The 15,303-nt window shown below is 47.2% G+C and overlaps 1 protein-coding gene across 3 annotated transcripts in view; it reads left to right on the top strand.

Annotated features, from left to right (window-relative positions):
- LOC148535181 (putative E3 ISG15--protein ligase HERC6) overlaps positions 1 to 15,303 on the top strand; it is a 157,615-nt gene that overhangs the window by 85,280 nt on the left and 57,032 nt on the right. For all 3 annotated transcript variants that reach the window (XR_015876088.1, XM_088464478.1, XM_088464477.1), the window contains exons 16-18: positions 6,744 to 6,914; positions 11,212 to 11,355; positions 12,432 to 12,598. Coding sequence is in view for 2 of the 3 variants with exons in the window: in XM_088464478.1 (XP_088320604.1) it covers positions 6,744 to 6,914; positions 11,212 to 11,355; positions 12,432 to 12,598 (482 nt within the window). In the remaining variant the exon portion in view is untranslated. The remainder of the gene's footprint in view (positions 1 to 6,743; positions 6,915 to 11,211; positions 11,356 to 12,431; positions 12,599 to 15,303) is intronic.

Genomic DNA, 15,303 nt, shown 5'->3' with positions numbered 1-15,303 from the left:
TCAGGGTCCATAGGGATCACAGGGATACCATGGGGAAATGAGGTTGGAGTGATCCAGGCACCAAACAGTTAAGATTTCAGCTCCCAAGATGCCCTGGGTCCTCCTCCACATATACCCCGCCCTTTGCCACAGACATTTAGTTTTTCATTTGGTGCAGCAGGATCAGACTCACCTTTATAACAGGAGGACTGCTCAGGCAGTCCCAAGCTTTTATTTTATGGTTTATTATTACTTCAGAACAAGCAGCGCCAGGCATCCTAATGGACGCCTGTGCTGCTACTCCATCTGGCGCCGCAACACCAGTAACCGGTTGGTGACTTCAGAGGGCACCAGCGAAGCTTGGCCAGCAGCAATGCTTGGACCCAGGACTGCAGCCGGAAGCACTGGAACGCAGGTAAGTTGACTCTCCGCTAGCGGGAACTACATGGCAGTTCGTACCTCCGGCGGCTGGAGACCTGACGGAGGTTGCTGTAGTGAGGCAACCGCATCGTTCGCTCCCCTACTAGACCACTGGGGCAAGTGAGTCTGGTGTCAGGGACAGTGGCGGTGACCATGATAAGGTCGGCACACCCGGGAGTTAATACAGCATAGGGGAGATTGGCTCCCCAGCAGGCCCTCCCCCAGCCCAGACATCGATCCAGGTTTCTGCGTGTCTGGGTTGCTCCTACTACCCTCCTCTGTATCTGAGACACTCAGAGACCACTGTCGGTGCTCTGCTGAAGCTGCTGGTCTCAGGAGGTTTTGTGTTTAGTCTCCCTGTATACCCCAGAAACCAGGTTATGCAGCACTCAAATGATTTAAGACAGGCTTCAAGTTTTTCCTATCTGTGGGATCCTTAAGGAAGGATGCGGACGGTATAGGCAATGTGTTTGAGTGGTTGATTTAGAGCCCATTGCAAGTATATTGTATATGCATTATTTGTGACTTTTGCTAGCTCTGTTGTATTAATATACCTCCTTTATTTTCTGTACTGTCAGTTTTAACTATCAATGCTATTTCACTTTAACCCTTTGCTACAGATGTGTGACGGTAGTTTTTCTTTTTGTACTTCTCATTTACTTGTAGTTGTGAAGACTGTCACATTTGCATTTGTTACCTTTATACCTGCTAATTTATGTTTAAAGGTAAGGGTAAACAGGAGACTGATGCCTCTGTGCTGGTTACATGTAGACCCTGTTTGGCAAGCTTGTCCCCTCAGCACCCAAACCATCCTGTATGAAATCCTATTTGTTATAAAATACCACTGCTCCAGTCCAGTTTACCAGCCCCTGTACAGGAGCCACCCTGGGGATCCTCCTTGTCTTAGGTTATGATGCAGCTAGTAGACTGGTTGGCTACTCCCACTATTGGGTACCCACAGCAGGTACAGCCTGCTATGTTTGTTCCCCCAATACATCCTTCCGGTATGGATATTTATGCCACTCAAGTCCGAGAATAGCTCAGTCGTCGGCTGCCTTTCAGCAAATGTTACAGTCAAAAAGACTGGTAGCCAGTAAATCACAGCCTACAGCCACACCACACTGGACATGCCCAGTTTAGTCTGATCTTCAAAGCTATGCAGTGTTGGGCCTGGTTAGTACTTGGATGGGAGACCACCTGGAAGGTGCTATAGGTAATAAGGCTCCTGCATTTAAATGCCAGAAGGTGGGTAATGCTGAGTTTCTTAAGTCTGAGCAGCTTTCTGAACTCATGGGGGAAGCATGGAGTACTCCTAATAAACTGTTCCATGTTACGAAAAGATTGATCTTTGTACCCTCTCCCACCTGGCGAATGTACTAAGTCCCTCCTACTTTGGATGCTCAGGTGGCACATTTAGTCAGGAGCTCTACATTGCCTATACCGTCCGCATTCTTCCTTAAGGATCCCACAGACAGGAAAAACTTGAAACCTGCCTTACATCAGTGTTTTCTTTGTCAGGAGCTGTTACCCGAATGGCTATGGCTGCGTCCTGGGTATCGAAGGCATTAAGGAATGGACAGGGGCACTGGAACATACTATACCAGATGCTACCAGAGAACAGCTGACCTTTATCTCCCATATACAGGATGCAGATGCGGCCTCTTATTTGGGAGAAGCTGCGATAGACGCTGGAATCCTGGCTTCTAAGGCATCATCGATTTTGGTTAAATTGCTCATAGAGCCCATTGGTTAAGGTCCTGGAAAGGGATCCAGGAAGGCTCTGGAAGCCCTGCTTTTCTCTGGAAACATACTATTTGGAGCAGAATTGGATAAGATAGTGGCTGCTGGTCTGCTATCAGCAGCTACCTTTAAGCTTGGGCAATCCTCTTTTCGGTCCATTTTCCCTCAGGGAAAGGCAAAAGGACATCTTTTCTCCACAGTCTAGTTCTCACAGGACCAACAAGCCACAAACCAAGAAGCCTTTGTCGGTCAGACATCCAGCTTCTAAGCCAGACTACAAACCTTCTGCCTGATGGGGCGGGCCCCCTCCTGGGGGATCTCAGGATGGGAGGCCGACTTCTTCGGTTTGCCAACACCTGGTGTCAAACTACAAAAGATGCCTGGGTCCGAGAAGTGGTCTCTCAAGGCTACACCCTCACCTTCCTAAGGCATCCTCCCCAAAAGCTTTTCTGTACAACTCCCCCATCAGACTTCATCAAGGCCTTGGCCATCCAGGAGGCCATTCACCCCCTGCTGTGTTCAGGGGTGATAATCCCGGTGCCGTTGGCTCAGCAAGTAAGGGGTTGTTATTCTGATCTGTTTTTTAATTCAGAAACCAAATGGGTCTCATCACCATATTCTGAATCTGAGAACCCTCAACACATTTATCCATGTGCCCAGGTTCCGTATGGAGACTCTCCGGTCAATTTTTCTGGCAATAGAACCTGGGTATTTTATGGTTTTCCTGGACATTCAGGAGGCGTATCTGCATATGCCATTACACCATCCCAACAATGATTTCTATGGTTTGCTGTCTTGCAGCAACATTAAGGCACTACCTCTTGTTCTCTCAATGGCCCCTCAGGTCTTTACCAAAATAATGGCATTTATGACGGCCTACCTCAGGCATCGGGGAGTCAGGATACTGCCATATTTGGATGACCTCCTGATATTGGCACAGTCTCCAGCTGTGTTGCAACATAATTTCCAACTGACCCTTGCTTGCCTAAGGATGCATGGCTGGATCATCAATTAGAAGAAGTCTTTTTTCTCCAATACGGTGGATGGTACATCTGGGGGCATTCCTGGATTCTCAGGCACAAAGGGTATTTCTGCCAAGGAACAAGATTTCGGCCCTACAATTGCTGGTGGGCAAATTACTCCGCAATAGAAGGTTATCCATCCACTCGGTGATGCAGGTCCATGGTATCCACCTTTGACATGGTGGAATATGCTCAGTTCCACTCCAGACCTCTGCAACAATTGATTCTTTCCTGGTGGAATGGGCAGTATCATCTAATACAGTCCCAGATGATCCTCCACCCTCTGGAGGTTCGGCTCTCTCTCATGGTGGCTGCATACGTCCCATCTGGACAAGGGTTGCCCCAGCTGGAACCCAAATTGGGTGCTTCTCACCACAGATGCCAGCCTTCATGGATGCGGCGCAGTGACAGGTCATCATACCTTTCAAGGAACATGGACAACCCAGGAAAGTTACCTGTCCATAATCATCCTTGAGCCTTGTGCAAAGCGCTCACTCTGGCACAGGATTTCCTCCAAGGCAGGCCGGTCCAGATCCAATCCAACAATGCGACCACAGTAGCTTACCTCAATCATCAGGGAGGCATGCGAAGTCAGGCAGCCATGAGGGAAGTGGCAAACATTTTGGTCTGGGCAGAATGTTATCTTCCAGCAAACTCTGCAGTGTTCATCCCCGGAGTCCTCAACTGGGAAGCGGATTACCTAAGTAAGTTAGGACATATACGCTGGAGAATGGGCTCTCCACCGGATGTCTTTCAGCTCCTGGTGGACAAATGGGGACTATCGGACCTAGACCTCATGACACAACCACAAGTTCCCCAGTTACAGGTCCCAGACCAGAGACCCCTCAGCCGCCTTCAAGGATGTATTCTCAGTGAGGTGGGACTTCAAGCTGGCATATCTCTTTCCACCGATCTCCCTCCTCCCAAGGGTTCTCAGGATATTTAAGCAAGAAGGAGGCACAGTAATACTGGTAGCTCCTGCTAGACTCATGCGCCATTGGTTTTCGGACCTATTGAGTCTCTCCATAGACACTCTGTTCCCTCTTCCTCTATGGCTGGATCTGTTAGCGCACGGTCCCTGCTTGCATCTGGACTTATCTAGTCTGCCTTTGATGGCGTGGCTCTTGAGTCTTCCATCTTAAGAGCCAACAGTTTCACCAGCTCTGTGGTTCAGACGATGCTCAGGGTACAAAAGCCTTTCTCTGTCCACATCTATTACAGAGTTTTTGGGGACACCATAGGAAAAAGGAGTGCCAGAGAGTATGAACATAAGGTATTTAGGGTTTCCTGTGTACTTGCTTTTCTCCAGGCTGGGCTAGATCTTGGTCTCTGCCTAGCCACCCTAAGAGTACAAGCAGGGCCACCATCAGGGGGGGGACTGCTGGTACTGGAGTACCGGGCCCGGACATTTGGGGGGCGTGCCCTGCGCCTGCTACATACTGCCCGCCCGTTACTAACCCCCTGGCCATAAGTGGCAGGCCTGGCTGCATCCTCTACTATACCCATGGCCCCGCCGTTGCCACACATTAGACACAGTGACTTGAGAGTCACCTCACCCAGCCGGGCCCGGTAGCCATCCTCCCGCTCCGTTTCCCACCTTAGTGGATTGGCCAAACAGCAGTGTGCCTACTGCTGTCAATAAAGTCTTTCTTGTATCCCTTGGGGCTTGTGAAGGTTGAGGGGGGCTTGCCTTTTATGACAGTCCTGGGCCCCACAATTTCTGATGGCAGCCCTGAGTACAAGTTTCTCCACTGTTAGTTTGGTTCCAGCGAAGGATCGCTTCTCTGCCTAATGAAATTTTTTTTCAGGGTGTTCTCCGCGTTCAACCACCTTTGGTCCCTCCGGTGGCACCGTGGGATTTGTATTTGGTTCTTGGGGCTCTACAGGTTTCCCCTTTTGAACCTCTGAACTCAGTAGACCTTAAATGGTTGACAGCGAAGACACTTTTACTCCTTGCTATCTCCTTTGCCCGCAGAGTCTGTGATTTGGCAGCGCTCTCTTGTCGCTCCCCATTTTTATGTTTTTTCCCCAGGATAGAGCTGTCCTCCGTACAAGGGCGGGTTACCTTCCTAAGGTAGTATCCCGTTTTCATGTGAATGAAGAGATTGGGGTTTCAGCTTCCCAGTCTTCAGACCTTTCTGCAGATGTGGTTTGTACTCTCGTATCTACGTGGATTGTACTAACTCCTTGAGAAAATTAGATGCTCTTTTTGTGTTGTATGACTGTCACAAGCGAGGCTGGCCAGCTAACAAACAGACTCTGGCACGATGGCTGTGCATGACTATCTCTCAGGTATACACACAGGCTGATCTCCCTGTTCCAAACATGGTGACAGTGCATTCTACTAAGTCTCTAGGGCAATCTTGGGCATTTAGTCGTGGTGCCTCTGCTGAGCAATTGTGCAAGGCAGCCACATGGTCTTCTGGCCCTGATTCAGAGCCGGATGCTCTGACAGAGCGCTCGCTCTGAATCAGGGCCGTCCCTCCTACTTTTTGAGGCCGCTCGCATAGCTGTGGGTGACCACCCACAGCTATAGCGAGCGGCCAAAATGATGGTCGCGATGGTCAAGACCATCGCGACCATTGGGCTTGCGACGAGACCCTTGCGGTAGGGTCTCGCTGCCGCAAGCCCTGGAGTGGTTTTGGCTCTATCAGAGCCAAAAGCACTCCCACTGACATCACTAGTGATGTCAGTGGGGCCGGCACCAGACGGTAGGCATTCCCATGGGCAGCCACGCCCCCGGCACGCCCACCAAAGGGGGCGTGCTGTCAATCACCTTCGACAGCACGCCCCCTTTGGTGCGAGACCCACAACGACAGCTTGGCCGTCGTTATTCGGGTCTCGCGCATGTGCACGACGGAGCTGCCCCGTCGTGCGCATGCGCACTTGGGCAACATCGACCCGCTTGCGAGCGCTCAGCGCTCGCGAGCGGGTCTGAATCAGGCCCTCTGTTCACACTTTTCTCAGGTTCTACGCCTTTGATACTTTTGCCTCTCAGGATGCTTCCTTTGGGCGACAAGTTCTCCTTTCTACTCAGGAGCGTCCCCCACCATTAGAGGAACTGCTTTAGGAACTCCCCATGGTATCCCTGTGGATCCCTATGGACCCTGAAGAAAAAAATAAGAGTTATGGTAGACTTACCTTTGTTAACTCTCTTTCTTTGAGGTCCTTAGGGTCCACTGGGCACCCACCCTGACGCACCTGGTTTCATTGGGTAATTTTTTTTTTCTCATGTTCACGAATTTCTCCTTCTTTGACAGTGTGTTTCTGGTGTACGTTGTCCTTCCTTCTCCTCTTTTCTGCTCCTGCCTTGGGCTTGTTTACAAAAATTAATGCCTGTGGCAAGGGGTGGGGGTGGGGTATATGTGGGATCTGAAAGCTTAACTGTTTGGTGCCTGGATCACTCCAATCTCATTTCCCCATGGTATCCTTGTGGACCATATGAACCTTGAAGAAAAAGAGTTAACAAAGACAAGTCTACCATAACTCTTATTTTTATTTTCTAAAGAATGTTTAAAAGTACGCATTTGATACAGGCATCGGTAGCGAATTTGGTCTCATTTAAGGATTATCTTTTATTAGGAAGCAAAACTGCAAGCCAACCAAATGCTTTTGCTGAACAGAATGCATGGCAGCAGTGATCATCCCAGAATACCCCTCTTACATCTCAAAATCAGACGTCAGCATCTTTTGGAAGATACCCTGCATAAACTCAGCATTGTAGAAGATCGTGATCTCAAAAAGGATTTATTGGTAAAATGCTTTCACTTCTAGCTGCTTTGATAGTATGTCCAATTTGTCAGATATGCTAAATTAGCTTTTCTAGACAAGTTGGGGATATTTTCTTAGTAAATGTAATCACAACTGATGAAACAAGGTGAAGCATGTATAAAGGTGCCTGTTTTCTATTACATTTAGTACTAGAATTCTAGTTGCAGTGCCAGTCATACTTATTACATGTCTGCATTCAGTTTAATACCACAGAAGACAAATCAGGCTGATGTTAGTTTCGTCACATTTGTGGGGGTTTTAATCTTAACACAAAGGGCCTGATTCAGAGCCGGACGCTATTTGCGGACGGTCGTTCCAAAAAGGGGGCCGGCTATTTAAATTGAGCGCTCGCTCATTGCGGTTTGTTGACGCCTCTATGTCTGAGCGAGCTAACGAAAAATCCGCTCGCTATTTTATAAAGACGCCCCTTTGCCGTTCACAAATCACGTCATCTCCGGTATTTATTAGATTAATCGGGTACATCGAAAGACATCTGAACTGCTCGCAGTGCTTGTGGTAGCTTTTTCCTACCGCAATCACTGCGAGCAGTTCAGGCTAAAAGACAACCAAGTGACGTGGTCGATGACGCTCCTTTACTAATTATGCACTCCCATTAAACGCCCTTTTGACTGTTTGGCACGCCTGCGTTCGGATCTCCACTCCCCCGTTTTCAAGTACCTTCCCCTGTTACCACCCACAAACTGTACATTCTGTCAATCAAATTAGCAGCTCCTCGCTGTTTTGCGAGCGCACGATTCCTGACTGCAATGACTGATTTGCGCATGCGCATTACGACCCATACGCATGCGCAGTTGTGCGAACATCACTCATAGCGAATGAACGGCCGCTTACGAGCGGCTCTGAATCAGGCCCATATTCCAAAGATCTGCTACGTACACTCTCCCATAGTGGGTACCCCTTAGCTTAGTTAAACACCCATACAAATCAAGGGGCACCTGACATGATCAAATTTGAATCTCTTAGGAAGGAGGCTACACATTTATTTAGCAAAAAGATATGAAGGGTTACCTTACCTTCCCTACGGGCTAATCTACCAAAAGGTTCTCACCCGCCATTGTGGATATTTTACAGTATATCCTCAGCTTTCAATGCTTTTAAACAGTATTCTCCCTGAAGATCAGAGCCCACAATCCAAGTGTATACAGTATGTTCTATAATAATAAAACATACTATGCATATCTATTTTAGCTATACGTTTTTGGTAATACTATGCAACCACAAATTCTATTTTCCCTCTGTCTAAAAAGTTTACACATTAATTTAGCCGCACGTTTTACGCTTTCTAACTCACCGATTCCGAGTAAACTGTGGAATCAATGGGTTTCCCTGCATCTTAGCCCCCAGACGGTACCTTTTCTCGCTGACTTTTTCTGTTAGTAAAAGTCCACCTCTGTAGTTTAATGCACTGTAGTTTAAGTCTAGTATTTGTATCTCACAGCATTGGTGATTAGCCGCGGAATTCCTCCAAGGTGGTGGTAAGAACCACATTACTATACCAATATTTTGTGTTAACTGATAAGGCATCATGAGCCATAATTTGTAGGACTGAATCTTGATCTCAACTACTTGGGGAATAAGTAAATCTTCTACTAAACTGGCTGGGATAACCGTCATTGCCCGGGTTGAAGACTGGACCCTGAAGTACACTGCAATTCCCCAAGCTCCGATTGGCTCGCGACTGGCGCCAGATTCACATTGCGTCTGTCCATCTCTGCTGCTGCCTGCCGGTGCGCCAGCTGTAGTTAGCTGACTGCCCGGCCCCAAATCCACACCTGCTGGCTGCTGATGGCACACAGGGGGAGGCGAGAGGCTGCTGGAGGGACATGGAGAGGTGAGTTGCTGGGGGTGGCATAATGTGTAAGGGGCACTACTATTGTCAGGAATAATGTGTTATATGGGGCACTACTACTATGGACTCAATTCAATGCTAATTGAATAGCCCGGAATTATCCAATTCAGCGCGCGATGCTTTTTTCTGCCCTTAGCGTGGTGGAAACAGCATCGCGGCAGTACTTAAGTCAGAGAATGCCAGTTCTCGAAACTAAACAGCATGTTTAAGGCGCGGGAACGGGCATTCTCCGACATAACAGTGCGCTGAATTGAATAGCTCCTGGAGATCCTTCCTGGCGCTATTCAAGTTGCATTGAATTGAACCCCATGTGGCATAATCTGTAAAGGGCATTACTATGTGGTATAATGTGTAAGGGGCACTACTACTGCGTGGCATAATGTGTATAAGGGGTACTACTGTATGGCATAATCTGAATGGGGCCTGTGTGGCATAACATAAATGGGCACTGTGTGGGGGGCAAATGTATGTGTTTTTTTTACCACTTGGGGGGCCTTTTAAGATCTTGCTATGTGGCCCACAAAGTTCTAGTTACACCCAGGGGTGCTGAGAGGGGGGGAGAGCAGGTACTAATTACCTGGGCCCCAGGCTTGTTGGTGGGGGCCCCGGTTCGACGTCTCTTCCCCCCCTCTTGCATCAGCAGTCTTTTCTGCCAGTGAAGGGGGGGAGCGAACGCACTGATGGATTTGCGCCAGTCTGAGGGGCTCACATCGTCCCCCTCCCCAGCATGCCATTTTGCGAGGTTGCAAAAAATGTATTTTTTTTCTAAGGGGGTGTGGCCACGCCTCCCGCAATCAGGCTACACTCCTGGGCCTAGGGCAGCTCTCTACGCCCTTGGTTACACCCTTGCATGCATGCATATACAGAGGCTCTGGATTTAATATGAACTTGCATTAGTCATCAAGTTTGTTCAGACTGAGGGGCCTATTCATCAAACAATAAATGGCCCGGTACCCATGCGGAACACTAGTTTCCGCATGTTTTAGTTACCGGGCCATTCATCATCAGGGTTCCGATGGAACCCCCTGATATTCAGCAAAGTCCAAAAACTGAAAGTTTTCGGAGTTTGTTCACAAGAACAAGCGCCATCTCCAGCGCCACTTGCTCTCGTAGCCCCGCTCCTTCCTATGGAAAGGAGTTCCGGGGATGTGAAGAGGGATCCAAGCGGATCCCTCCGCCGCCTTCTCACGGACTCCCCGGCGGCTCTGCGCATGTGTGACCTCGGGTCATACATGCGTAGCCGGACCGAGGGGGAGAAGGTAAGTAACACAGCTACATCTAACCGAGGGGACAGCTGCTTTTCGGAGCAGCTGTCCCCTCACCGGAGCAATGATGAATTGCTCCAGTGTAATCTATCCCTCACTGCGAGCTGGATACTTAAGTATCCCTTGCAGCGAGTTCAATACTTAATCAGGATACTTTTGTTGCATTCTCACAGGTTTTTGGCAGACCGACAATTTCCACTGGAGCCAGCCTTGGAACCTGTGTAATTTTAAGTGTCCCCATTTTTAGGGATTGTGTGACAGTGTGTGGCCCTGACGAAGTTCAAACCTAGGCAAAAACCTTATCCTGGTCAAACTACTCCATGTCAAATTTGGTGGAGCTACAGTAGGTCCAAAAAAACTCTGGCCGTGCATAAAGGACAAAAAGACAGTCAGACATGCTTATTATATAGATAGATAATTTAACTGCTTGTTTCAAGTGACCCTGTTATCAATGTATTCACAAATGTTCTGGTAAATATCTTATATTAAAATAAAACTTACGACGCAACCTATATCAGCGGAAAAAAACTTAGATTAAATGCCAGTGGTAAACCTGTATACTATTTTCAAGTACTCGGGGGATTACTGAGAAATGTAGATAAATGTGAATGAAGGAATTTATGGTCATAAGCCGAGAGGTCTCATCCAGGTTTGCCAAGATCTGGGGGCACAAGTAAGTGTTTATGAATTCGAACGACTATAAGACAATATCACAATGGATCTTTTTCCCCTGGTTAAGTGTATTCTCACTAGTAATCAGGGTCCAATACCAAATGGTCTGTGCATAATTCTGTATGAGCTGGATAACATGTATGTCTGTCAGAACTGGTTTAACAAATAAAGAGACTCAATATAACAGTATGAATGCACGTTTACTGAAGAGGTCATCAGTCTTCCAACATGTGATCTATGCACCAGCATAACCAGCCCTAAATTTACCTTATCTTTCTTTTTTGCTTCTTTATCCAGAAATTTTAATTTACAACAAAGAATGTATTAAAAATAAGATAAGAACAAATGGAGAGATGGAAACCTTATTGGGTAGTGAAAGAGACACAGAATACTTTCTATACTTTCTACAGTATAGTTTATGTGAATATACACATATGTGTACGAGGACATTAAATCTACCTTTGTCTCACAGGTGGAATTTCACAGTGAGGCTGGAGCTCACCCCAGAGCTGTCATCGCAGAGTTCTTCCTCTATGTGGCTGAGAAAATGGTCCATCCCGATTATGGCCTTTTCACTTGTTCCAATCCATTGTTCCCAGTTTGGTTTCCAAGCCAGGTAGTTGTTTTCTGTTTGTAAATTGTATGATGATGTCAAGGGAAAGTGAAACTGTTTGTGTATTATTCCATAAATGTCTCTCTAGGATTTTGCACATTATTTATCTGAAAAGAGGAGCTAGCTGCTTCACAATAGTTATGTGGTGTGGATGTCTTTATAACGGGAATAGAGTATGCATTAATCTAAAATAGCCGCCTTCTGCTAGTAAATGCTAGTGCAAGTCATTTATCTGAATAAAAATGTCACACAGCACAATGTCTGACTCATGGTGAACATGTTCTACACACACTATAGTCTCAAAGAAACACTTAAGCTCTGGTCTATAATTAGGATACCCAAGATATTGTGTCACTGAGATCTGCATAACATTGCATTTCTTAGTTAGTGCTACAGTATCTTATTTTAAAAGATAAATTGGGATGCACATGACTGACTTCTCGGAACTAAGTATTCAGACCTAAACATTATCAGTGTGAAAACCAGCTGAGAAAACTGGCATGCATGAGGGAATGGGATTGTAAAGCCGGCGGCTGTTGAAATCCTGACAACGTGAGGCCGAAAGGAGGAAATCCTGACAGTGGAGGTAAGTAACGCTAACCCTCCTTTAGGGGTGCCTAACCCTATCCTCCCCGGCTAGTGCCTAACCCTGACCTCCCCCCAGGGGTGCCTAAACCTAACCCCTCATCCCCACTCCCTACACCTAACCCTTCCTTCCCCTAGCCTAACCCTCCAGGGGGTGCCTCACTCTGTCCCCCCCGGGAGCCCCCTAACCCTCATCCCACGTGCGGCTAAGAGGACGGGCGCCTAGACTTACCTCATTCGGTCCCGCATTGTCCTGGATTCTGGCATCGGGACTATGACAGGCGTCGGTATCTCAATGCCTGTCATAAATCCCTAGTCGGGATTCTGGCATCGGGATAGTGACCCTGTGAGTCTCATGCAGGGATGTAGTTATCTGATTGTAGAAGGATCGAGTAGGGAATCTAGCAAGGGATCAGACTTTGCTGCTCTTAAACTAAGCTCTTGGACTGACTCTCTTCATTGATTGTGATGCCTGGTTTGTTTGTCTGTTTCAGGCATTAGCAGAGAAGAAAAAGTATTATTATTATGGTATATTGTGCGGGTTGGCAATTTACAATCAGATTGTTATGTACCTGCCCTTTCCATTGGCCTTGTATAAAAAACTTCTGGGCAAAAAACCCACAATAGATGACTTGAAGGAGCTACAACCTACCATGGGAAGGTAAGACTTGCTAATCTAACATCCCAGAAACCACAACAAGATATATTTCTCAAACACACTGGCGCTAGGTAAAACACACCAAAGTCCAACTCTCAAAATTATTTAAGAAACAGGCAAGGGTGCCACCTAGTGCAATATAAACCGTTTTATGCTCTACCAAAACAAAAAAGTGGGAAAGCTTATCAGATATCTCTATCTCCACAGACTGTTTTTCATAAACCAAATAAATAATGATAAAAAATATAAGGCGTGAATGGCAACAGTGTTATTCTGTTTGGGTAAACAGAATTTACCAGAAAACTAGAAATTGCACGTACAATTTATCTATATAATAAGTGAGAGAGCCTGTCTGTCTGTTTGTCCTTTATGCATTGGCCTGAGTTTTGGACCTACCTCCACCAAATTTGACATAGTGGTATAGTTTGACCAGGATTTGGTTTTTGCCTAGGTTTGAACTCTTTCAGGGCCATACACTGTCACACAAACCCTAAAAATGGGGACATTCTTAAAGTACACAGTTTCCAGGGCTAGCTGCAGTGGAAATTGCCAGTCTGCCAAAAACCTTTGAGAAAGCTACAAAAGTATCCTTTTAACCTTTAGTTTGAGCAAACTTAATGACTCATGCAAGTTCATATTAAATCCAGAGCTTCTGTGTCTGCATGCAAGGGCGTAACTAGAACATCATGGGCCACATAGCAAGATCTTAAAAGGGTCCCCCTTAGAGGTAAAAAAAACTCATACATTTGCCCCTACACAGAGCCTATTCATGTTATGCCACACAGACCTTCAGGATATGCCACACAGTAGTACTCCTTATACACATTATACCATACAGTAGTAGTTCCCCTTATATATTATGCCGCACAGTAATGCCTCTAACACTACACAGTAATGTCCCTTACACATTATACCACACTGTAATGCCCTTTACAGATATGCCACATAATAGTAGTGCCCCATATAACACATTATTCCACACAATAGTAGTGCCCCTTATGCATTATGTCCATCCAGCAACTCACCTCACCGTGTCCCTCCAGTAGCCTCTCACCTCCCCTTTTGTGCCATCAGCACCAAGTAGTCGTGGATTTGGGGTTGAGTCGCCAGCTAATTACAGCTGGCACACCGGCAGACATGGACAGACAGCAGTGGCGCAATTTGAATCTGGTGCCAGTCGCAAGCCAATCTGAGCTCGTGGACCAGCAGCTAATCTGGAGCTGCCACTGCTGACTCGCTGCTGGTACACAAGCTCTGATGGACTCACAACTGGTTGCACTGTCTCTCCATGACTGACTGCCATTGTGCCAGCTGTAATCAGCTAGCGGGCTGGCACCAAATCAACATCAATGACATCTGGGCCCCTTGATGACTCTACCTGGACCGGCCCACCTTGTGTGCCTGACTGGGTGCAGGGGGAACGTGGGCCACAGAGGCAGCTTAGGCACCATAGCAGCTGCACCCCTTGCACCCACGGTAGTTACGCCACTGTTTGCATGCATGTTAGCAAACTGGGGTCCAGTCTTCAACCCAGGTATTTTAGCTAGTATAAAATAATTAGGTTAGTCCAAAAAGTATCCAGAAGACATCTGCTAAAAAACACTGTGTGTACCTAACACGTTTCACCCTGACGCAAAGCAGTGGCAACACTCAGACTTGCAATATTGTAACTTTTCCCACTGCAAACAATCAAATTTAATTCAGTTACATTTTCCATTTCTAAACTATTACTGTGACCACTATATTAATTATACTGTATCACACTGCACACCCTGCACCCATTTAGTATACTTACCTCTTCAAAATACCATGTGCTACACAAATCACCAGGAAAATGGTGCAGACTCCATTTTCCCAGAGATTTGCGCATGCGCAGTCAAAAAATCACTGAGATGTTCCTGCAGACCTGGTAGACTGGTACAGTGCCAGAGTTTACTCGCAGCTTCACCACTGAGATGAGAGGGGGTCCATATGGAGGCTGTACACAGTCCCACTACTCTCTAAATCCGCCCCTGATTGATCTATCTATCTTTGGTACTGCCCGGGTTGAAGACTGGTCCCTTAAATACGCCGTCAGACAGTGTAGGCAGGCGTATTCTCATACCATTTGGAATGGGGTATATCAGCAGCACACGGACTTACAGAACAGAAATCAGTATAGCTTCCAAAATCACTTGCGTTTCAGAAATCACTGCAGAACAGAGGGGGTGATTCAGCTACGGACAGATAGGCTATCACAGCTGCTAACATGTTAGCAGCTGCGATAGCTGTAATATGTTAATGCAACAGGAGGTGTCATGTGTCCTGCATACATTACAGATCCGAGCAGCATCCAAATATGCAGCATCGAATCATCTTCAGTCCCCAGCCGCTGCAAATGAGTAAGAGGCCAGGAAATTCCCGTCAGGCCAGGCCTGGCATCTCCAACCCCAACCCCCCCCCCCCCCCCACAATGGCTGCAGCACGCCTCAGTTTTGGGAAAAGGAGGCCGTCGCCGCCCCCTCCTAGAAATGGCAGCAGATTGTCAATCACTGACGGTCCGCTGCCGGACTGTGAGCGGGATCGCTGCGTCACTGCGTCACTGCGTCTGCAGCTGATTCACCCACTAAGATCACTCTGCAGATCAACATTGAAGACTGCCATCAGGGGAGGATAACGGGACTAGAATGGGATTGTGTGACAGTATGTGGCCTCGACGAACTTCAAAC

Source organism: Taudactylus pleione, unplaced genomic scaffold (genome assembly GCF_031769625.1).
Source record: "Taudactylus pleione unplaced genomic scaffold, aTauple2 ptg000055l, whole genome shotgun sequence".
Taxonomy (NCBI): domain Eukaryota; kingdom Metazoa; phylum Chordata; class Amphibia; order Anura; family Myobatrachidae; genus Taudactylus; species Taudactylus pleione.
This window is presented reverse-complemented; position numbering and strand designations above follow the sequence as displayed.